Below are 22,027 nucleotides of genomic sequence, written 5' to 3'. Positions count from 1 at the left end.
TCGATAACTTAAACGTAAAGGTGCTCTTACTGATGCAACATATTTCAACTCATCGATAGCTTTTAGCATTCCGTGCATTGTTAATCGCAGCCAACTTCACATCAACGCGTTCTCGGTATAGGTTTTAGCCATTATTTATTCGCAATAAATGCGAATGCAATTGCGAAAATTGATTTGATTCGCTATATTTGCGAAATAGCAACAAAATAATTCGTTTTCTAAGTAAACGCGCTTTCATTGCATAGCTTTTACTTCGTCTATAATACGTTTTCATTTCGCCTCAGTTGTGCGCGTGAGTGTGTGTGTATATATTTTTGTGCGTGACGCGCTGCTGCCGCCATTCAAGATTGAAGCGAAAAAATGGATTTGGCGAAGTTGGATAAGATGAAAGTGGTAGACCTGCGTACCGAGTTACAAACGCGTGGTCTTGATACCAAAGGTGTAAAAGCAGTGCTCATCGAGCGCTTGAGAGCACATGTGGAAGGTTCTGCTGCCGGCGGCGGCGGCGATGGAGGTAAGCTAGTATGTGTACATGTGTGTGTGTATGTATGCATCACTGTGGCTCTGAATGCTTGAATGTGTGAGTGTGTGTCCGTGTATGTATGTATGTATGTGTACTACAGAATTTTGAACGGTTTGCAATGTGTGTGTGCGTGTAACTCGGCTCAACGTGTTTGTCTTGTATATTGTAAACGCGCCTTATATAACCCAAATTCGAATTTTATGTGATTTACATTTTTCTGTTTTGTTCACGACAGATGGCGCCCCAGTTACACCTAGCCGCCGACAGCGTCGGACGCGATCCATGTCGCGATCACCATCGCCGGTGCCGGCAGCTCCAGTTGCCACTCAACCAGAGTTAGAGACTCTGGCGGAGGAGGAACACCATGGAGCCGAGCCGGAAGTTGAGTCTGCTTCAGGAGCAGAAGTGGAGGAAGTTGAAGAGGATGAACATGAAGAGGAACAGGAACAGCAGGAAGCGCAATCGGAAGATCAAGCCAAGCAGGTCGCAGAGCAAGAAGAAGAGCAAACGGACTCTGCTGCACCGACAGCAACACAAGATGAAGATGTTGCTATGGCAGAGGAACCCACAACTATGGAGACAGAAAATCAAGAAGACTCCAATGATTTCAACAAACCAGCGGAAACAGCAGCGCAAGAGGCAGAGAATAATGATGCAGATGCAGATGCCGATGCTAATGCTAATGCTAATGCTGATGCGGATGCGGAGAAAGTCGCACACCAATCCAATGGTAACGATGGTGAAAAAATGGATGTGGATGATGATGCTGGCACTGGAACCAAAACAGACAAGGAGGACGACAAGCAACAGCAGCCGGAGCAAGAGCAAGAAAAGTCGAGCGAACGACGCAAACGTTCACACAGTAAAACTCGCTCGCGCAGCAGCTCGCGCTCACCCAAACGTCGCAGCGGCGATAAGCGCGACTCCAAAGGTGGTGCCGCTGTGGAGGAGCAACGCACCGTAGTCGAGGATGAGCCCACCATAGAGGAAAACAAAGTGGGCCTCAGTTGGTGTAAGTAAAACTTTACACATTGATTAATCAAAATGAAAATGGAATTAAATCTTAGAGGATTTGACGGTTTGGCACATTTAGATCATCAAGAGTTTAGCTTATATAAGCTCTTAATAAAGATCTGAAAACTGAAGTCTGATCTGAAATTTAGATCTTCATCAATAGCTCAGCTAATCAAAGCTAAGCTCTGGATAATGATCTATTTCAAATAATATATATTAATGCTTTCATTAATTTATTTATATTTGTTTCTTTCCCACATCAGTTGATTCTGACATCCATTTGGTCATTGACTCTACCAATTTTACGTCGGCAAAGCCATTGGCCCCGGAAATCTATTCACTTATTTGGTCTGGTGCACGCGCCAATTACGGCGTGCGCGAGGGCAAGGTATGCTTTGAGGTGCAATTGTCGGAGGAGATTGTGCCAGAGAATGCGCATCATTTCCGTGATGAGCCGCATGTGCGAGGCTTTCGTGTGGGCTTCTCAACGCCGCAGTCATCGCTGTTGCTGGGCGAAGCTGAACATTCCTATGGCTATTGCGAGAGCGGCCGAAAGGCCAACAATGGCGAATTCAAAGATTATGGCAAACCATATCAGCTGGACGATGTAATTGGATGTTACTTGGATCTGGAGAGCACGCCGTGCAACATCAGGTACACGCTGAATGGCGAAGATCTGGGCATTGCCCATGAGTTTGAGAAGAGCAGTCTGGGCGAGGACGGTGCTCTCTTTCCGCATATTGTCACCAAGGGCTACGAGTACACAGTGAACTTCTCCAATGCCGAGGAGCTGCTCGTCAATGCCGAACGGCCGACACGCAAGCGTCGCAAGCAACGTGCCGAGTCGCATAAAGACGATGACAACGATGGTGAGAAGTGGAAGGTGCTGGACGAGGCGACCGCTGACGATGATGAGCCCGAGAAGAAGGACGATGAAACGAAACCAGCTGCAGGCGAAGAAGATGGCGACAAAGTGGCGGAGGCAGAGGCAGACGCCAATGCAGATGCAAGCAGTAAACCCACTGAAGATGATGAGCAGTCCAAAGAGGCTGGCGGCGAGGGAGAGTCGCAATCGGAGCAGACAGAACAAGCTGAGGGCGCGGAGGCTGCATCGCAGGATCAGGCAATGGAACCTGGTGAGTTGATTGAATGAAATTAATGTGACATTTATGATAAAAAAAAATTCTCTTCATTTTCAGCTGAGGAAGCGGCAGAAGCTACAGCTGCTGTGCCCACTGAGTCGGCAGCGGTAACCAATGGCGACAGCGTGCCTGATGCTGAGGCTGCAGCCGAGCCAGAGGCAGCGGCAAAAAAGTCAGCCAAAAGCAATGAAGCGTCAGCCAATGCTGAGGATGAGGACGAGGACGGCCCATCGCCCAACAAGCGTACCAAAACTGAATCTGAAACAGAGAAGTCTGCGGAAAAGTCACAAGCGGCTGAAGAGGAATACGAGGATGTTGTGCCCGTGCCACGGGACACTGTCGCCCTATTGCCGGGTTATGTACTGTTGGCTTTGGTGCCCATCGAGCAACTGGTTCCCGGTCCTCAGCGTCCTGCTTCGCGCAAGGAGTGCGAGGTTATTCTGCTAGTGGGTCTGCCCGGTGCTGGCAAGACGCACTGGACACTCAAGCATGTCGCTGAGAACGCCGACAAGCGTTACGAAGTCATTGGACCTGATTCCATAATAGCCAAAATGACGGTAAGTGTGAAAGAAAATAGAGATTTAGCTGGATAAATATAGCCTAGTAGACTATAGAGAGTCCAATAATATTTATGATATTGTATACATAGTAATATTTTTATATTTTATTGTTCATGCTTATTATGGTAGCAGATAGTTTATATGGTTTAGCTCTATATAAGCTCAAGGGCTGCCTATTAGTTTTCCAAAGAAATGAACAATAAATCCATTGCATATGGAAATTCAGGGTATTCAGATTTTGTGGAAATGCAGGTCACAGGTAGAAAAAAGCATGGCAAATGTCATAAAGTATAAATATTCTTGATTTGGATTACAAGCACAGTTATCTCTGAAGAATACAAAAAGGTACAATAGCAGCTCTGTGCAAGGGTCAGGGTATATGCTAGTCGGGCATTTATTATCATACAAAATATATATTTTCTAAGTATTATAGTTAAGTGAATCATTGCATGAAGCAATAATGACTAATAGTTTCTTATCGCAAGTGAAAACTTAGTTTAAATATTTTTTGTTTTTTTTTTTCTTTTACATATTCTATTTGTAGATTGATGGAGAATCGCGCAAAACTGTGCACAAAGGTCGCTGGGATAAGGTGTACGAGATCTGCTTGAATAGCCTCGGCGGCCTGGAAGACATTGCTATGAAGCGGCGTCGCAATTTTATACTCGATCAGGTAAAACATCAAACAAATGACCAACAAGCACACACGCACACACAGACAACCAGACACTCACTCACACACACACGAACATTCCCACACACGCATACAAAATACACTAAAACACAAACGAACCGAACGAAAAACCACGAAACAAGCGTTGATGGAAAATCCCTGATTATTCAAAAAAAGAAAAAAAAAAAAAGAGGGAAATTATTTTTGTTATATTTTTATGTTTTTGTAAATTTGAAATATGCATTTGATTGCTCATATATGAAGAAAAAAAAATTAATAATAATATGAGAGAAGAGCCCAAGCGTCGCTAGCGACGCCAACAGAGCAGAAAAGCTGTGAAGGTATGTGTTAGGCATTAAGTTGATCCGATAATTTAGTATTATATAAGAGTGTGTGTTGAAGCGTGTAAGTATTTGTATTTGCATTTGTATTAAGCATAAGTTTTAGGTGCAACAGTTGACAGTAGATGATGAAGGGCAGTGAGATGGAGATGAGGAGAGATGAAGTTGAGTATGAGTTATTGGCAGCAAGATGATGCAAGGAAGGAAGGGAGCGTGCGGCAAGGAAGCCACTGTAAGTAAAGTACAAATAAACAACAGCAATTCAATTACAACTACAACTACAATTACACACAATTCAATCCAAAATGAAAATCGTATCGTCTTAGTTACCTCTACTACTATACCTACTCTCTATCTCTCTAAATGCCAACGACAGAGGCCACTGCTGTACTATATATATATAATATTCTCTCTCTCTATATATACAGTTATGTATATATAAAAAAAATATGTTAATTCTTTTGCTACTATATATTGAGTCAACTGTTGTTTCGTTCTGCCAATCCGATGCAGAAGTGTGAGTTGAGCACGGGGCATATTTGTAGTGTATGGCAATGCCCACTCCCTGGCGGAGTTGCAAACGTACACACACACACACGCACAGACAGACACACATATATATAGGTATATATATGTAATTCAGGTATGTGTTAGTTTATAAGCGAGGGCGAACAACGACAACAACAACAACAACATGAACAACTACGTCAGCCTGGGCGCCAAGTGGTGGGCTCAATTCGAGCCCGATCCCAGGCAATCGGCAATCATCAACGTGTTTCTGCACCTGGCCAACAACTGACCAACAACGCAACAACATTCAACCAAACAACCAACCAACCAAATCCAAATCGATTCAACAACAACCAATCAAACAACTCTCGATTCCGACCAAACAACCAACCAATCAACCAACCAACTGTATAATTCTTGTAGACGAATGCGTATGCCTCGGCCCAGAGACGTAAAATGAAAGGTTTTAGCGACTTCAAGCGTATTGCGGTTGTTTGCATACCCGGCGAAGATGAATTGAAACGTCGCATCGCCGATAAAGAGGAAAAGGGAAATGCTTTTACAGTTAAAGAATCAACAATAAATAACTTACGAGGTAAATATTGTCTACCACAACCACAAGCAACGAAAAAAAAAAAAAAAAATATAAACAAAAAAAAAATATACGAATCAATTAAGAAACGGCAAATTATTAGTGCGTAATATAAAACAATATATCTATATGTATATATATATAATATATATTGAGTACATATATTACAAAAAAAAAAGAGAATATATTTAATGCTTATTTTATGTAACTTATATATTTATTAGCCTGTAAGCAGCTGCATTCTCTTATGTATTTGTAACTGTTTTTTACTGTAATTCTAAGCCATCTTTTAATTCATTTTTTATACTTCATCAATATAGATCATTATCATTATTTCCTTTTAAGAAACAAAGCCAAAAAAAAAAACAAAAAAAAAGTCAGCTGGCAGCTCTAATGTATTTCAAAAAGAGAATCTTAATTATTATATATCCATATTTGTCCGATTTGCATTTAACTGTGAAAACTGTAAAAAAGGCTTTCTAAGACGAGGGCTTCACTGTGGTCCGTTATTTCTCACAACCAATATTCGAATATTCTTTAAATATTTATTCAAATCCGATCTTAGAAGTTCATTCAACTGAAGCTTTAAGCTTTATTTCACTCTCCCTCTCTGTCTCACTCTCTCTCACTTATTTGCCTTGAACACATTGCCAGCTGAAGATACCACCCCTACCTTTATCCCTTACTCCTCCCCACCAATTTACTGTCTGTCTCCCCAACCCACTTTATCTCTCTCCGTCTACCCCTGTCTTACTCTCTCTCTTTTAAAGTGTAATGTGTATAAAATTGATGAAAACTCTTTGCCAGTGTTGCACAATGCTCGACATGATAATAACATACGCTCACACACTCTTTTTGCAGCCAATTTCACGCTGCCCTCGCTGGAGTTTGGCTGGTTTGACGACATCATCTACACGGAGCTGAACGGGGACGAGGCCAAGGCCGAGGTCAAGAAGTACAATGAGAAGGGCAAGAAGGCCATCGATGCGGACAGGTCGCGTGACAAGAGATCGCGTGGCGGACGCGATAATTATCGACGCGATGACAGGCATCGCAATCGTCACTTTGATGACCGGCGTCGGGATCATGGCGGACAACGTCACGACAGTCGCTGGAGCGACTCGAGACGCGGCGGCGGAGGTGGAGGTGGCGGCGGTGGCTACTCCAGCGGCGGCGGCAGTGGAGGCGGCGGTGGCAGCCGTGGCTATGACAATCGCAATCGTGGTTATGGCGGCAGCGGTGGTGGCGGCGGCGGCGGCGGTGGTCAGCAAAACTGGATGCAGAATAATCGCCGAAGCGGCTATGATGATCGCGGCTATGGCGGTGGAGGCAACATGGGCGGCGGCAGTCGTGGCTATGATAATCGCAATCGTGGTTATGGTGGCAGCGGTGGTGGCGGCGGCGGCGGCGGTGGTGGTGGTGGCCAACAGAATTGGATGCAAAACAATCGAAGGAGTGGCTATGATGATCGCGGCTATGGTGGCGGTGGCGGCAGCTCGCGAGATTATCGCGATCGAGATCGCGGCGGCAATGATCGCAATCGGCTGGGCAGCAATGATCGTAACCGAGGCAGCAGCCAAAGCAGCAGCTATCGCTCCGGCGGCGGTAATCATCAACAACGGGATTTTCGGCATGGCCACCGCGACACCAAAGAAGATAGTCGCGGTGGCTATGAGCGGTCAGCTGCACAAGCGCTGCCCAAATACGGCAATAACTCGGCCCAGGTAGCCAGCTACGATCAGTACAAGTCGAGTGGAGGTCAGCAGTCCGGCTCCAAGGTAACCAGTGAAACACTCACCTCATCTCCAGCAATTATTCTATATAATGTTTCTATTCTATTCGATTTGCAGTCCGCGCTAAGTGGCAAATGGAGCACCTATGCCCAGCACCAACAACAGCAGCAGCAGACGCATCATCAGCCGGCCGGCGTTTGGCAGCAGCAGCCGCCACAACAGCAGCAGCAACAATATCAGCAGCAGCAGCAAACGCATCAGACCGCAGCAGGCCAACAGCAACAACAACAACAATATTGGAACTATAATCAGATGCAGGGTAGGTAGCAGCAACAACAACAACAACAACACCTGGCTACAACTGCTTACCTATAGAACTCGCTCTGTTGTCGTGCCGCAAATAAAATCTGATTTAATATTCGACGTGGAATTCATTTATTTGCCTGGTGGTTAATGGAGCGAGTTCCAATATGAGTAGGCAGCTGGCAGTTGGCAGTTGGGGCATCGCTTGATTGATTAATTGATTGATTGTCTGTATATTGATTGAGCAGGTTATGGCAACCAGCAGCAGCAATCCGCTTGGCAAGGCGCTGATCCACAGCAGCAACAACAGCAATGGATGTCCTGGTGGCAGGTGAGCAACAGTCTCCCAACAACAATATATCGATAAATCGTTAATTTCTATATTCATCATCGATAGCAGCAGCAGCAACATCAGCAGGGCGCCGGCGGGGGAGCAGCGAACAATAATGTGGGTGGTGGCAGTGTGGGTGGCACTGCGGGCGCAGCGGGCAACAATGATGGCGGTGCCACCAATCATTATTGGTCTCAATATTCATACTCTACACAGTCCAATGCGGGCGTCGACAAGAAATAGAAGAAGAAGAAGAAGCAGCTAATAAATCGGTGCACACTTTTTTTTGCCGTCGCAAAACCCCATTCATTCACACACACACACACACACCCCCACAAGATGGAAACCCAACTTTAAAGTATAGTTTTTAAACATAATACAAATCAAACAAACAGAAAGCGAGCGTAAATTTAGTGTAGCCAGTTTTTAAGCGTCTGAAAAGTCCAAACAAACAAACAAAAGCAACTTTAACAGCAGTTTGTCTCTCGCACTCACTCTCTCTATATAAACAGAAACAACAAAATTGGTGAACGACGAAAGAACTGTTGATTTTTTAACTAAAGAAAACGCAAAAAGGAAAAAGCAGAATATATTTACTTTTTACTTGCAACAATTTTTTCATTGCAACATTCGGAATGAGAAAAACAAAAAAAAGCACACAGAAAATCCAAACCAATCTTACATTTATTGATTGTATATTATGTGAAACGGTTTATATATATATATTATAATATTTTGTTTATTTCGCCAATTAGCAAACTTTTCCTTGTTTTTGCCAAACGAAAGCAATAAAGGAACGTTAATTGAACTTCTCTTTTGGCTCATTACGTATCTAGGACAGTACAATTTGTTTAACGTTTAATTATGATTATTGTTTTATTTTTTATACATTAACGAATTGCTGGAAGACAAACTAAAAACAAAATAAATTTAACAAATAAATCTATATACAAAAACAAAACAAAAACTGAAATCGTCTTGAATTTAATGATTATGTATTTGTGGGAAAATGGGGCTTGGCAATTGAATTGAATTTCTAATTGAATTGAACTCAAAAAATATATATAAGCAAACTCAAAATATTTATGAAATGCAAATAAATATTTTAACAGCTCCCTTATTAGAGGCATATCGCTAATGTTAAATTTCGATACACTTGAAATTGGCGCTAGCTCGATATGTTTCGTTCAGTACAATATCTATCGAAGATCGAGCCGCACCACGTCAAGTTGAAATCGATAAAAGCCGACGATAGGCGCACGCAGTCGCAATCTAAATATTAGCTTCATAAACATAAAAGTTGTGTGTGCTAAAGAGTAAATGCGTGTTTTATCTATAACATACAAAGTTAAAATATAATTACACATATCGCTGGCCGTCCATTAATGCTTAAGGTATTCGTTAGCATGCAAATGCGATAAGAACAGTTGGCATGACGCATGCAACAACAAACGGCGTGACATTTTTTTCCTGCCCAATTGCTTTAATTGATTTTTCATTGTTTGCAGGGAAATCAAAATGATGGGCATACAGTTGTTTAATGAACTCGGCAGTATTTTTCGTAATGTGAGTCGGAATTAATAAACATATTTATATAGAAATAATGCATATGCGGGTTTTTGTTGCAGACTCCCACATATGCGCTGGTGCTGGAGACTTTGCTGCTGATCACGGTGATTGCATTGCTCTTGCATAAACGTGGCGGTCGTGGGCTGTCCAAGGAGCAGCAGGAGTCTCTAATTGAACAGTATGAACCGGAGCCTTTGGTCGCCGACACGGATCCGGATCATCCGTTGTTACGCACTCGCCTCGTTGAGTCGAGGGTGGGCAAGCGCATAGTGGTCAATGGGCATAATTGCCTAAATCTGGGCTCCCACAACTATTTGGGCCTGCTCGAGGACGATGAGATCCTGGAGGAGGCGTGCAAGTGTCTACGCAAATACGGCGTCGGGTCGTGTGGCCCGCGTGGCTTTTACGGCACCATGGATGTGCACCTGGAGCTGGAGGATCGCTTGGCCAAATTCATGGGTCTGGAAGAGGCCATAGTCTACTCCTATGGCTTCTCCACTGTGGCCAGCGCCATACCCGCCTATGCTAAGCGTGGCGACATTATCTTTGTGTAAGTTGCCGAGACTCCACTTGATTTGGTTTATTATTAATCTGTCATGATTTTGTAATCTTCCAGCGATGAAGCCGTCAACTTTGCCATACAAAAGGGCCTGGATGCCTCGCGCAGTACCATTGTGTTTTTCAAGCACAACGATGTGCAGGACCTGGAGCGCTCGCTACAGCAACAGGAGAAACGTGATCAGCAGAACCCAAAGAAGGCGCAAAAGACGCGTCGCTTCCTGGTCGTCGAGGGCATTTATATGAATACGGGCAAGCTGTGCCCGCTGCCAGAGCTGGTGGAGCTGCGCAAGAAATACAAGTTGCGCCTATTCCTGGACGAGACCATATCTTTTGGCACCTTAGGCCAAACTGGCCGCGGAATAACCGAGCACTTCAATGTCAACGTAAGTGTGCCAAGTCTTCGTTAAATTTATCGATAACTTATATATTTTTACAATCATTTTTTGAAGCGCGATGAAATCGATTTGATATCGGCGAGCATGGAGGGCTCCATGGCCACCATTGGCGGTTTTTGTGTGGGCTCGCATTTCATAGCCGAGCACCAGCGTCTGTCCGGCTTGGGTTACATCTTCTCCGCATCGTTGCCGCCAATGCTAACCCAAGCGGCGATCTCAGCATTGGATCGCTTCGAGCGCGAACCGCAAATCTTTAGCCAGCTGCAGGAGAGATCGCGCCAAGTGCATACACAATTCAAATTATTTACCAAATTGAAGTTGGGCGGCGACGAGCTGTCACCTGTGAAGCACTTGTACCTGGCCGAAGACCGTGAGAGCTTTGAAGTAGAGAGCAAGCTGCTCAGCCAAGTGTCAGACAAGGTAAGAAATTGAATATTAATATTCATATCCTAAAGGCTAACCGTTTCTATTTCTTTTCAAGTGCATTGAACGAGGCGTGGCCGTTGTGGAAGCCGCCTATTTGCGGAATAGGGAACACAAGCCGATTCGTCCGAGTCTTCGCATTGTTGTTAATCGATTGCTGACCGATAACGACATTCGGGAAACCTTCGATATTATTGAAGCCGTTTCCATTGCTGAGCTTTAAGCTCGGTCGGTTTTCCACAATTGAATTCATTGCGTTCCTAGTTTATTTTTGTTGACCTATGACAAAAGCTCAGCACATGCTTTTAAAATTATATTTGCACTAAATCTACATTGTATTTGAACAGTAATTACAAAATAAAAATTTATATAATTAACAAAATTATTTTATTTGCATTTGACACATATTGTAAAACATATTATATTTCCATTACGTGAGTTTTATAAAATTAATCTTCAATTTTTCTGCTTAACATTTATTGTTTTGTTGGCAATCGAAATTTAAACTTAACAGATCCGCTAACAGAGCTATAATAACATTACAGAGTTATTTCTTATCGATTGCTTAGCTGCATTTTTCATTAAATTTTGTTATCATTTGGTCACACTCTCATTCAGAAACGAAGCCGAATCGAGAGTACGCACGTCGCGCTGTGATTTTCAGTGTGATTTTTGCATTTAATAAGTGTAAGTGTTCCAGATTTTATTAAATTTTTAGTAAATCGCGTAATAATAAAAAATATCAATAACAATCAAACGTCTATGGTGCTTGCTTAAACTATGTTGTGAAAGACAGCAACAGCATAGACAATACCACCAATCGATTTTTTCACGTCATACCGGTGGCGAAGACGCCGCCAAAGTGTTAATTGCGTTCGTGTGTTTGTGTGTGAATGTGTATTCGAATAAATAATATGACATAATCGACGCACATATCATATGCGGTTGACTTAATTGACATAGTTTTTCCACACTCTTCTGCAGAATACTTATAAGTGTCGCATATTTTGTGGTCGCCGCGTCAGGACTTGACAATTCCTTTCGTACGTTATGTACGTGAGCGGCGCTGTTTTTTGACGCATGCTTTGATCACCAGATTCGTTATTACCAACATACATACAAACGCCATATACACATACATACATATATTCCCTTTCGATTTGGGCGTTGCAGGATGATATGATTTCCAGGCCGCTTTGCGGTCATTTTCCAGAGAGCACCAGAAATGCAATATAGTTGTCTCGCTCTCTCACTTTTGCGCAAACAGAAAAAACAAAAATGCATTTGCCTTCAATAATTTATATTTTATATGTATTAAATATACAGCGATGAAAAATGTCATAAGTATAATTTTCTTTGTTTATTTAATATACGAAACATAAAATAAATTGGCTTGTATATGTATGTGTATTATCCGATTTAGTAATCGCTACGCCCATTTATCGTTTTCCAACACTGTCGTTCTAGACCGCTTCCAGTCCAAGTAAGCACTCTCTCATCTTCATTTTGTTGTTAACGTGCGCTTGTGAGCGACGGACGTGTGCGTTACAGAAATTGAATATAAAAGGAAATTATATGTCATAAGGTGGCGTTTGATTAAATTTCTGTGTATACAACTTTGCATTATTAAAGTTGGTTATTCAAATGTGATAAAAGCAATTTGCATTAATAAAAAAAAAAGGGCTAAACGTGGTGAGCTGTGCAAGTGCCGTTACTTAGACCCGCCATTGTTAGATACGCCGTTATAAAGAGAGCCCTTGCCGCCGTGTGTTGCCGCTAGCGCAAAGTGCAAGCGATAACAAATGCCAAATAATAAATTGTAGTGCAATTCACGATCATTGCTAAATAAATAAAAATTAATTTCATAGTTCTTTTTTCCTCCCCTCATTTATTTACTACATACGTATATACAAATATATACATAAAGCAGCCGAAAAACGAACGCGTGTGCTTGTCAGTTTCGACGAACTTGTGTCTGTGTTTGTGTAAACGACGTCCCAGCAGCACGCAATAAGAACGAAAAAGCGAAAAGAAACAACGAGGACTACGTCAAAGCAGAAGTCGAAACATTCACTGTGAGTACGAGCCCGTCTACCTTCATATCATTCTTATTTTTTTCCTACTTTTAATTTATGTATGCATGTTTGTGTGCTTTTAATTGTATTATTCACTTTTCGGTTAATTTTTTGTGTCGAAATGTGTATAGACAGCTCGCGCTGTTTACTGTTATGCGTGGTTGCCGTTTGACCGGTGACGCCATCTTTTAACTCACACCAACAATTTTCGTTAAATTTTTTTTACATTTTGGGATTGGTCAAGCACATTCCGGAGGAGTGTATTTTTCTCTTATGCTTTGTCTTCAATATTCGTTCTGAAAATTTGTGTTTTTTCTTTGACTTGTCAGTGATGAAGAACTTTTGACTTTTCTCTCACCGCTCTCTCTTAATTTGCTTTCGGGTGGGTGGGAGCTGGATAGATATATCAGTCTGTAGCTTTCTATTCATGTCTGACACATGTCATCATACAGGTTTCTGATTTAAACTGCCGTCTTTATCAGTAAACACATACACATGCAAGTGCTGGCAAATATTTACGCTTACGCGTGTCTAATGCATTTTGCCGCTGTTCGTAGCGCATCTGTTTACAAGTTTCTTAGTCTCGCCGGTGACCTACTTTTATTTTGCAAAGTTTCTTTGCAGTTTTTGTTGCTGTTTTTATTTTATTTTGTGCCTTTTGCATGCGATTTGGCGTAAAGCTAGTTTTGTGTAGAGCAAGTGATAAACAGATTTGTAAATATCGAAAACTAGTTTTTATTGAATAGTGACAGACGATAATGGCTTTGCAAGCACTGTAGATATTAGTTGGGCAATCAATATCGGTTATCGGTTAACCGTTCGAACAGCTGTTGTATCGACAGTGTAGCCACATAATTGCAAATTCTATGTAACAGAGACGAAAGTCTCTACTTTCTCTAATCAGAACCTTTTTTGCGAGGTTCTCTAGACAGAATTTTTTTTCGAGTAAGAATATAAATCCAATTCAAATAAATTTGAATGTGAGACATTCGGCAGTAAGTTGACCTCTTTTTCTCTTTTTGTTTTTTCTTTCATGTGATCATATTCTTATTGCTTTCAATTAGAGAACAATTAGAGCGATGGGGAGAAAGGGGGGCAGAGATAGAGCCATTACAGCATAACGAAACGTGTAAAAAAAAGAAAAAAAGTATGTAGAGAATTCTTTGTACTTGGTATTTGTCATTGACAGAGCAGTCACTGTTATCAGTCATATCAAGTTGATATAACATATATGAGCAAGTGACTCTCTCTTACGTATGTGCTGTGCGCTCGATCGCATGATAAATCAGGTATATTAACTGCTCAATGACGTCATAGCGCGCATTTTCTAATGAATCGCGCTGCCTTTTGTTGCTAATTCAATTTTGCGAATACTTATACATAAATATGCACACACACACACACTCACACACACATGCTTTCAGTTGATGAGTTTTATAATTTATTTCAATTCAGCCCAAATGTGTGCTGAGTGTGTGTAAGTATATATGCATATGTGTATATATGAATATATATTTGTGTTTATGATTTTTCTTTGTATTATTCATTCCCCCTTTTTGCACTGAATAAAATGCTACTGTAAGCGACAATGTACAATTGTAGTTGAATTTGTATCTAATAAAGAGATTTTTGTTTGTTAATGTAATGCAAAAGTTTTTATATTATTATTTTTGCCGACAAACTTTTCAACAGGTGAAAACAAAAGCTATGCGCTGTGACGCTCTTTGGGCGGGTGGCTGAGAATAGCAGTGCAAAGCAAACGACAAAAATAAAAGAAGAAAAAATAAACCCATTGTCAGATTGCGCTACTACAGTTAGTTATTTCCAGTGGACAAATTAAAGTGTTGAATGAATGAGGCAAACAAACAGACAAAGAGAGAGAGAGAAGGAGAGAAGGCTGAGAATGTATGTGAGTGTGTTTGTTTTTGTGGGAGGAAGTGCATAGTTAAAACTGTAAACAATTGTGTGGCTGGGGCAACCTAGAAAAGTAGCGACAACAAATGCTTGAATGAGACACATTCGTTTCGATTTGAATTCGTTTTTTTATTTTTATTTTTTTTTTATTGTTGGTCATGTCTTTGCACGTAACGGAAGTAGAATAGAAACTTCGTAACTTACAATAATTACTATAAAAATATACATAATTTTGATTTATTTATTTGAGAATTGTGAGTAAAAATTGTTTACTCGAGCGTACGCTAGCTGGGCTTATCTAATTTCCGATTTGAGTGACGTCACTGGATGTCAGGCTGTGATTAATTGTTATAAAATGTTTGGAGATTAAATGCATAATTGTGACGTTCCATTTGATTAATTGAACCGAACCTTCGTTTGTTGCTTCAATGGTCGTGGGTCTCTGACAATCCTGTTACAGCGCGCGCTAATACCAAACGATTTATCTAAAGAAGCGAAAAGTAGACGAGAGAGAGAGAGATAGCAGAGGGAGCGAGAGAGCGTGAAAGGTAAAGTAAACTCGTCTTTGCCTTGGGCAATTGAGCAGCCGCCGCTGCTGCAGCTAGACAAATGCATCAAGCGAGAGGCAAACAAATGCATAAATAAAAAAAAAGTAGCGTACGTGCGATACACACACACACATACTATGTGTGTGTATATACAAACACCTATGTCCATAGAAGTGAGATTAAAAAGAGATGTTTCTGGGTTCTACTGTGGCTGTTGTTGCCTGCAGCTCCTCATCAATAATACAAGCAACAACAATAACACAACAGAGACAACAGACAAATGTACAGTTGCAACAGACAGGCTGGTGAAACAACAACAACAATAACAGTAAACTCTGATGCGCTGCAGCAGCATAACTAAATCTTACAAGAAATATCAAGAAGGCGCAAGAGCGCAGGGGACAGAAACAACAGACAGACAGCCAGACAGAGAGTGACGACTGCAAAAGCTCAGGCACGACAAGCATGCTGTTAATTATACATGGCCAAGTGTTGTGAAGGAGAGAGGCAGACTGCAAGAGAGTGTGAGAGAGAGGAAGAGACTGGGCTCGAGTGGCATATAACGAGCACAGAGTACGCAGAGGCCAAGAACAAAAATGTAGACAAAAAGAAAAGAAGTAAACAAGCCCAGGAATGAATGCACGACAAATAGATGCTCTAAGCTTAGCTCAAATATTTAATAAATGTCTAAATTTATTTTATATTTTTTATTTATTAGTTTTAATCTTGGTATTTACCATTTTTATTAAGCTATCATTTATTTTATTTTTTTTTATTTACTAGCCGCTTTTAGTCTAAGCTTTTAGCTCTAAGCCCTAACTAGTGAGTGGGACAGAATACTCCTATGTTTTAGACATCTTTATTTCAAGTTCCATTCTATTCTAAAATATTTCAAATTTTATTGGAAAATGCAGTCTGGAAATCAAATATATAATGAATACCATTGTTCTATTATCTTGGGCTTTTTATTTTCTAATATAAATTCTTTAATCTCAATGTGTCATTACCAAACACTATTACAAACATTATCACTAAAACAATATACCCTATTAAACGGCCTGCATCAAGTTCAGAGCAAAAGAAAGAAAGAAAGATCTTAAAGCCTGTGCAGCCTCTCTCGGTCTCTCTGTCTGCCAATTGAAACTGTCTTAAATTAAAAGTATATAAGACTATTATTATCTTCATTTGTTCTCATTTTGCTGAGCTAAAATTTCAATTGGGATATTTGGGTTAATTTCCTTTCATTAGCTTAAAATGGAGGCGTGGGAAAATCGTCGCTGATTGCCACAATTTGCAATGTGATTAATGTAATTTCAATGGGAAAAAAACAATAATATATAGTTACTGAGCTTTGTGTCAACAACCGTGCTGGAAAATGTAGAAAAACAAGCTTAGCTGTGAATGGAAACGGAACAAGGAAGAAATTGAAGGAAGAAGGGAAATTGTCAAATTTAAATAATTTACAACACTGAAAACATTTGAACAACAGTTCTTTTGGTTTGGAATTTTGTTTTGGTTCTCGAGAAAAAAAAAAGCTAACAAAAGCTGGTTGCTATAAAACTCGTTTCTTTTGTGTTTGATTTATACATCTCTTCAAGTCATCACATGAATATAAAAGAAAAACTCGTTTTATATCTCTCGTTTTTTTTTTTTATATATATAAATACATAAAGCCTTTAGACCAATGATGTTGCAACAAAAGAGCCACAAACGGCATAATAAAAAGTCAATTTACAACTACAATAACAATAACAATATAGACAAAGGCCGGCCACAACTCTTGTAGCAAAAACAACAACAACAACAGCCACAAAATCATATTGCATATTAATTCATAATGCAAAATGTTGTGAAGCACACGAAAGCAAAATTTCAACTGGAATTGCTTATATAATAGTTGGCTTTTATAGTTTATATTTTATGCATGCATAGAGTTTTTTATTTTCTAGTTTATCTTTTATGTATGTATTTAGTTGCTTGCCAGACATTTAGACGTCGGCTCTTTTAGTGTGAATAATGGCAAGCATGTTAGCGAGGCTCTTAAATGAAATTGTTAATTAACACCGGTAGCAGCAGCTGCAGTTGCATTGCATGCAATGCACGCATTATTATTAAACATTATTATTATTATTATTGTATTAAAAATTGTGTGTAAAATTCCTTTAAATTCCTGAAACTATATGGCTGGTACTTGGCATTTGATATGCGCTTTAACGGCTTTTTTTTTAAATAATTTTTTTTACTTTTTTATTTGTTTGGCATTCAATGAATGCGCGTTTTGAAAACAGTGGACACGGCCAACAGTTTTACTGCTACACTTGAGAAAATTTTAATTATAAAGCACTGTTAAACACGAGTTTATAAACAGTTTGAATAATTATAGCAATTTTACGATTCTGTACAAGAGAGATTGGAATTTAAATTAAAACATAGTATTAATTTAAATTAATACAAATATAGATAAAATAGCTTGCGAAATTCGACTAAATTTTATTTTATTAATTATTTTTCTTTTTATGTGTATATCAATTTTTATTTTTTAAACAAAAACACACCAAAAAATTATTAGTTCATCAAGTGCTTGCAATTAATATGCAAAAATATGTAGAAAGCGTGAAATTGTTATTACAAAAGTTATTTATGAAAATAGGTTGGAGTATAATGAATTGGAAACACCTTTAAAATAGGTGTACGTGCGCGTGTGGGGGGGTGTGTGTAAAAGGAAATGGCCGTATAAGTTACCAGCCTGACACCAGAGGCAGGCAATGAATATTTCAATTATTTTGTTTGCCGTACTCTTCTCTCGCTCGCACTCTGTCGCTCTCTTACGCCAGCAGCAGTCCCAGCCCCACCCCCTTGGGTGTTGTACACATACGGAAAAAAAAGTATTTAAACGCGCGCGCTGCTAGCTAAAAATATTTGCATGACATCATTCGACTTAGTTGTTGTTGCGAACGCGCGGCATCAATAATTTTCAGCTTTGCTTGCCTAGACTACAAATATATACATAGATGTATATATATATATAAATTTGTATATCTGTATATATATGTATACATAGTAAAGTATCAAACAGTCGGTTGCGCCCGACTGCAACATATTTATACTTGTTTTATTTTTTATGCTGCATTTTGCGGTTAGTTTGTTTGCTGTGCGAGGGTCATAAAAATGTTGTCACTATTTGTCACTCTCTACTCTTCTTCTTCACCTTCATTACACATTTTTATTTATGCTGCGTTTTCTCTGTATTCTATTGCAGGCAGAAAAGAAAGGAAACTTGTACAAAATAAATTGCAAAGTATTCGGTTTTAAGGTGAGTTTTATTTATTTGCATTTTCTTTTCTCTGCTCGTGGACTCGCCTTCAATATCGATAACGATAAGTCGCAAGTGGAGAGTAAACAAACGTGCCAAGAGGCAACATAACTCTTGACTTCACTGCGTGTTATCGGCGTGCAAACATTTACGTTTCAAAATGTGCAAATGATTATTGTGAATGATTTATCTACACTCTTCTTTGCTCTTTACACTTTACACTATTCCTCAGCAGCGGCACTGCTGGAAATCTGTCTGTCTCTCTCTCTCTCGCTTGAGCTACTATCGTTTTTCTTGTTGACATTTCTCTTGCATCATATGCTTGAGGCACGCAGGGCAGTGTGGGAGAGAGAGAGAGAGGGAGTGAAACAAAAAAGAGATGGAAACAGAGAACAGAACATTTATTAGCGCATTTCGAGTTGAGCTCTCAGTTTTTCATTTATTTTTGTTGTTGTTCCTCTTTTCATTTATTTTTGTTGTTGTTCCTCTTTGAACTTATGGCATTATAATTGCCATAATTAAGTTTTGACTGTCAAAAAAAAAGGGAGGAAAAAACTTAAGTGATATGTGTCGTTTGCAATTTATATTTTCTCAAGTTTTTACTCTTGTCATATCTCGTTTTTAATAATAATAATCGGCAGACTGGGCGAATGATGTCACTGGGCGAAAACCAGTTTTTGTTGAATTTGCATTTCTGTTGCTAGTTTGCCAAATATTTATTTACAAACATTTATAATTTATTCAAGCGTTCGATTCCGGTTGGGAATCTCATTTCACTTTCATTGAGAAGTCAAATTTTGACAGTAAAATTAAATGGTAGATTATATAATGTGGATTGTACTAATAATACTATGGAATTAATTAATAAAATAAAAAAAATTATAATAGATAAATATAAAAAATTTTTTTTTGAGATAATCATAACTAAGTTAAAAGAGAGTTGGAGTTAATCTAGCTGTAAAATGATGTAAAGACACGCTCCTTTGTGCATATGGTTTATGTCATTCAAGGCTTAAACTACGCAGCTCAAGCAATTTTTGATAGACTCTAACTGTTTGCGATTTGGCACGAGTATCAAAACGGATAAAAGATTGTGAAAGAGGGAGGGGATGGAGTTAGAGTTGGGACTGAACATATAATAAAAACGATGATAGTTTTTATTTTTCTTTCCCGTTTTCTCGTTCAACTTGAAAGTTGAGCTCGCTTGTGCGCATTTGGCCCATGTCCATCCATCCATACATCTATCCATACGGTCATCCAGGCCAAGCAGTTAAATAAATGGGTCATTGAACCAGACGAAACAACTTTTTTTTTTTTGCCTCTGCCTTTGCCTCGGTTTCTTTCCTCCATTTGATTTTATTATCATACATTGCTTTAATGCTTTTTACCCACTTGGCAATAAAAGAGCAAAATGAGTAGTGCTTTATTGTATTTGGCTTAAAGCTTTTTACATTTTACTCTACAATTCCGTTTTGATTTGATAAATGAGTGGAGTAATTAAATTTAATTGTAGAAAATAGGTTTATTTTTTATTAAAAATAAAAATTGAGAAAAACCTATGATTAGAATAATCCAAAAAGATTCAAAATATGTCATAATATTAAAAAAAAAAAAAAAAAAAAAAAAATAACAATAATAAGTATTAAAATATAAATAAATAAAAATAATACAAATTAATTACTTAATTAAAAATTTAAAAAATTATAATTAAAAAAATTAATAATTTAAAAATATTTACACAAAAATAAATAAAAGTATACAAAATATTAAAAACAAAATGTATATATATATCTAAAAATAAATAAATAAAAATTAATATAAATTTAAAAAAATAAAAGCAAAAAATATTAGTATAAATAAAAATTGCTTCCCATTCACCTGCCCATAATCATAATTTCATTTTTGTTTATTTATTACATATTTCCCATGTTTGTCCTTAACATTGTATGGCTTCCTGTGTCCTGCCTAAGCACGCGGCGTTATGTCAATGACCTCTCGCATTTCTACAACATGACATCATGCTTAATTATATGCTCTACAACCCCACTAACGCCCCCCACCCTCTCTCACTCTATCTGTATTTGTTCAACCCCCCACGATAAAAACAAAGCACTTAAAGTAGCAAATAAATATTTCACCCTCCAAGAGCGGTGACGTCACTTCCTGTTATTTCAGCCTAAAACGCAGGCCAACAAGGACCTTTTTACGACTCTCGCGTGTTATACGCGCTGCTCAAATAGTCGTCCGCTCTCCCTCTCTCTCGCTCCTTCTCTTCTGGCTAACCGTGGCGCCACATTTCTATGATTTGGCGCTTGGCGCCGGCTACAAATTTCATAATGGCAGCCGGCGACGAATTCTGAGGCAACAAATGAGAGGGATATTCACATAAAAAAGTAAAGGTTTTGCTGCATGTGCGACGGGGTGTGGCAGGTACTTTGGCGCGTGGAATTCAGTTTATACGCTGGGCGGACGGTGGTTGGTTTGGTTTGCTTAGCTTAAGCTGTCTCCTCTAAGGCTGGTTTCGTGTCGTTGAACTTGTGGGCCATGGCTGTCTGTCCGCCTGGCAACACGTCAACTGCGACACACATGTGTCACAGGCAATGCGCGTGTTAACTGTTATTTCGAGACCCAGATAATCAATGGGCGAATGCCAGTGTGCAGGAGGGCCTTTGCACCGTTAGTAATTGGTGAACGATTAGTAGGTACATATTTGCAAGCCCTAATGGAACTTTAATAGGTCTGCAGGTGTGCAGGTTTCCTATTAAATGGACATGCGGAAGCAGTTGAGAATGAAAAGATCGAAATGTGTTTTAACAAGATTAAAATTGGTTTTACTAAGCAAAAATTATAAGAGTAAACATTTGTAGTTGCTCAAGCAATTTTCTATCTGATGAATTTGATTATTACTCAGAATTAAATTCATCCCAAAACAGTTTCACTTTCTGTTGAATATTTTATTTAGTTGAATGTTGTTCTGTATTGTAAATCTTCTCCAATTCTTTAACTGAATATAAGAAGTCATATAAGAAAGATATTGGCTAATCATTCAACATTAAAAAATTTGTATTGCCTAAGCTATCTTCTCTATTGTTGCACGCATAAGTCTTCTATATATTTCCATCATATGTCTTCTATACTTCGGTTAAGATTGATTGATTTAAATAAATTTCCATTGATTTCTTAACAATCAGCCGACACTAACAATAGCATCTTTTCACCCTCCGTCAATTGGGCAATGCGTGAATATCAATTAGTTCTTAAAATTTCTCATAGATATGTATGTTATCTCTCATGTACAGATTTATATATAAATGATATCAACTTGTTTGTTGGCTGTTCTCCAAGTGAGTCAAGACTTTGAGATTGGGTCGATGACAAATATATATAAAACATATGAAACATTCAACTGTCTGTCTAATGCCACTTGTCCATTGAAAACTCATATAAATCTTGGCGGACAGAAGCGAAAATAATGCAATAAGAAAGAGCTGTAATGTTACAGAGGGC

General features: G+C 39.2%; 3 protein-coding genes across 14 annotated transcripts in view; all 3 read left to right on the top strand.

Moving 5' to 3' along the window:
- The first annotated feature begins 72 nt into the window (after positions 1-72).
- LOC6580139 (heterogeneous nuclear ribonucleoprotein U) lies at positions 73-8,530 on the top strand. Of its 3 annotated transcripts, none has more exons than XM_032729587.2 (10): positions 73-514; positions 759-1,535; positions 1,801-2,673; positions 2,737-3,236; positions 3,784-3,912; positions 5,187-5,358; positions 6,217-7,133; positions 7,206-7,407; positions 7,640-7,722; positions 7,792-8,530. In XM_032729587.2, exons 1-10 carry the CDS (start codon positions 361-363, stop codon positions 7,963-7,965), a joined length of 3,981 nt encoding a protein of 1,326 aa, XP_032585478.1. In that variant the 5' UTR covers positions 73-360; the 3' UTR covers positions 7,966-8,530. The 3 variants fall into 3 exon arrangements, with proteins under 3 accessions (XP_032585478.1, XP_032585477.1, XP_015019601.1); XM_032729586.2 differs by having other exon boundaries at positions 7,789-8,530; XM_015164115.3 differs by lacking the exons at positions 5,187-5,358; positions 7,206-7,407; positions 7,640-7,722; positions 7,792-8,530 and having other exon boundaries at positions 6,217-6,382.
- Positions 8,531-8,949: 419 nt separating this feature from the next.
- LOC6580138 (serine palmitoyltransferase 1) lies at positions 8,950-11,052 on the top strand. Its single transcript, XM_002005963.4, has 6 exons — positions 8,950-9,116; positions 9,231-9,288; positions 9,351-9,841; positions 9,908-10,235; positions 10,302-10,667; positions 10,729-11,052. Exons 2-6 carry the CDS (start codon positions 9,241-9,243, stop codon positions 10,891-10,893), a joined length of 1,398 nt encoding a protein of 465 aa, XP_002005999.1. The 5' UTR covers positions 8,950-9,116; positions 9,231-9,240; the 3' UTR covers positions 10,894-11,052.
- A 202-nt stretch (positions 11,053-11,254) lies between these two features.
- LOC6580134 (protein hu-li tai shao) overlaps positions 11,255-22,027 on the top strand; it is a 32,589-nt gene continuing 21,816 nt past the window's right edge. For 3 of the 10 annotated variants that reach the window (XM_015164107.3, XM_015164113.3, XM_002005962.4), the window contains exons 1-2: positions 12,189-12,745; positions 18,467-18,520. The gene's annotated coding sequence lies outside the window, so the exon portion shown is untranslated. Of the gene's footprint in view, positions 11,358-12,159; positions 12,746-18,466; positions 18,521-22,027 lie in introns of those variants that run through there. The other 7 variants (XM_015164109.3, XM_015164106.3, XM_015164108.3 and 4 more) reach the window with 7 other exon arrangements.

This window comes from Drosophila mojavensis, unplaced genomic scaffold (assembly GCF_018153725.1).
Source record: "Drosophila mojavensis isolate 15081-1352.22 unplaced genomic scaffold, ASM1815372v1 contig_80, whole genome shotgun sequence".
Classification (NCBI taxonomy): Eukaryota; Metazoa; Arthropoda; class Insecta; order Diptera; family Drosophilidae; genus Drosophila; species Drosophila mojavensis.
Note: the sequence above shows the minus strand (reverse complement) of the source record. Positions and strands in the feature narration are given on the sequence as shown.

Excerpts from the sequence above, each read along its gene's own strand:
- LOC6580139 (XM_032729586.2), top strand. The coding sequence starts at position 361 with ATGGATTTGGCGAAGTTGGATAAGATGAAAGTGGTAGACCTGCGTACC. Across the intron at positions 3,237-3,783 it reads CCATAATAGCCAAAATGACG|ATTGATGGAGAATCGCGCAA; the intron begins GTAAGTGTGAAA and ends TTCTATTTGTAG. Across the intron at positions 3,913-5,186 it reads GCAATTTTATACTCGATCAG|ACGAATGCGTATGCCTCGGC; the intron begins GTAAAACATCAA and ends TAATTCTTGTAG.
- LOC6580138 (XM_002005963.4), top strand. The coding sequence starts at position 9,241 with ATGATGGGCATACAGTTGTTTAATGAACTCGGCAGTATTTTTCGTAAT. Across the intron at positions 10,236-10,301 it reads CCGAGCACTTCAATGTCAAC|CGCGATGAAATCGATTTGAT; the intron begins GTAAGTGTGCCA and ends CATTTTTTGAAG. Across the intron at positions 10,668-10,728 it reads TCAGCCAAGTGTCAGACAAG|TGCATTGAACGAGGCGTGGC; the intron begins GTAAGAAATTGA and ends TTTCTTTTCAAG.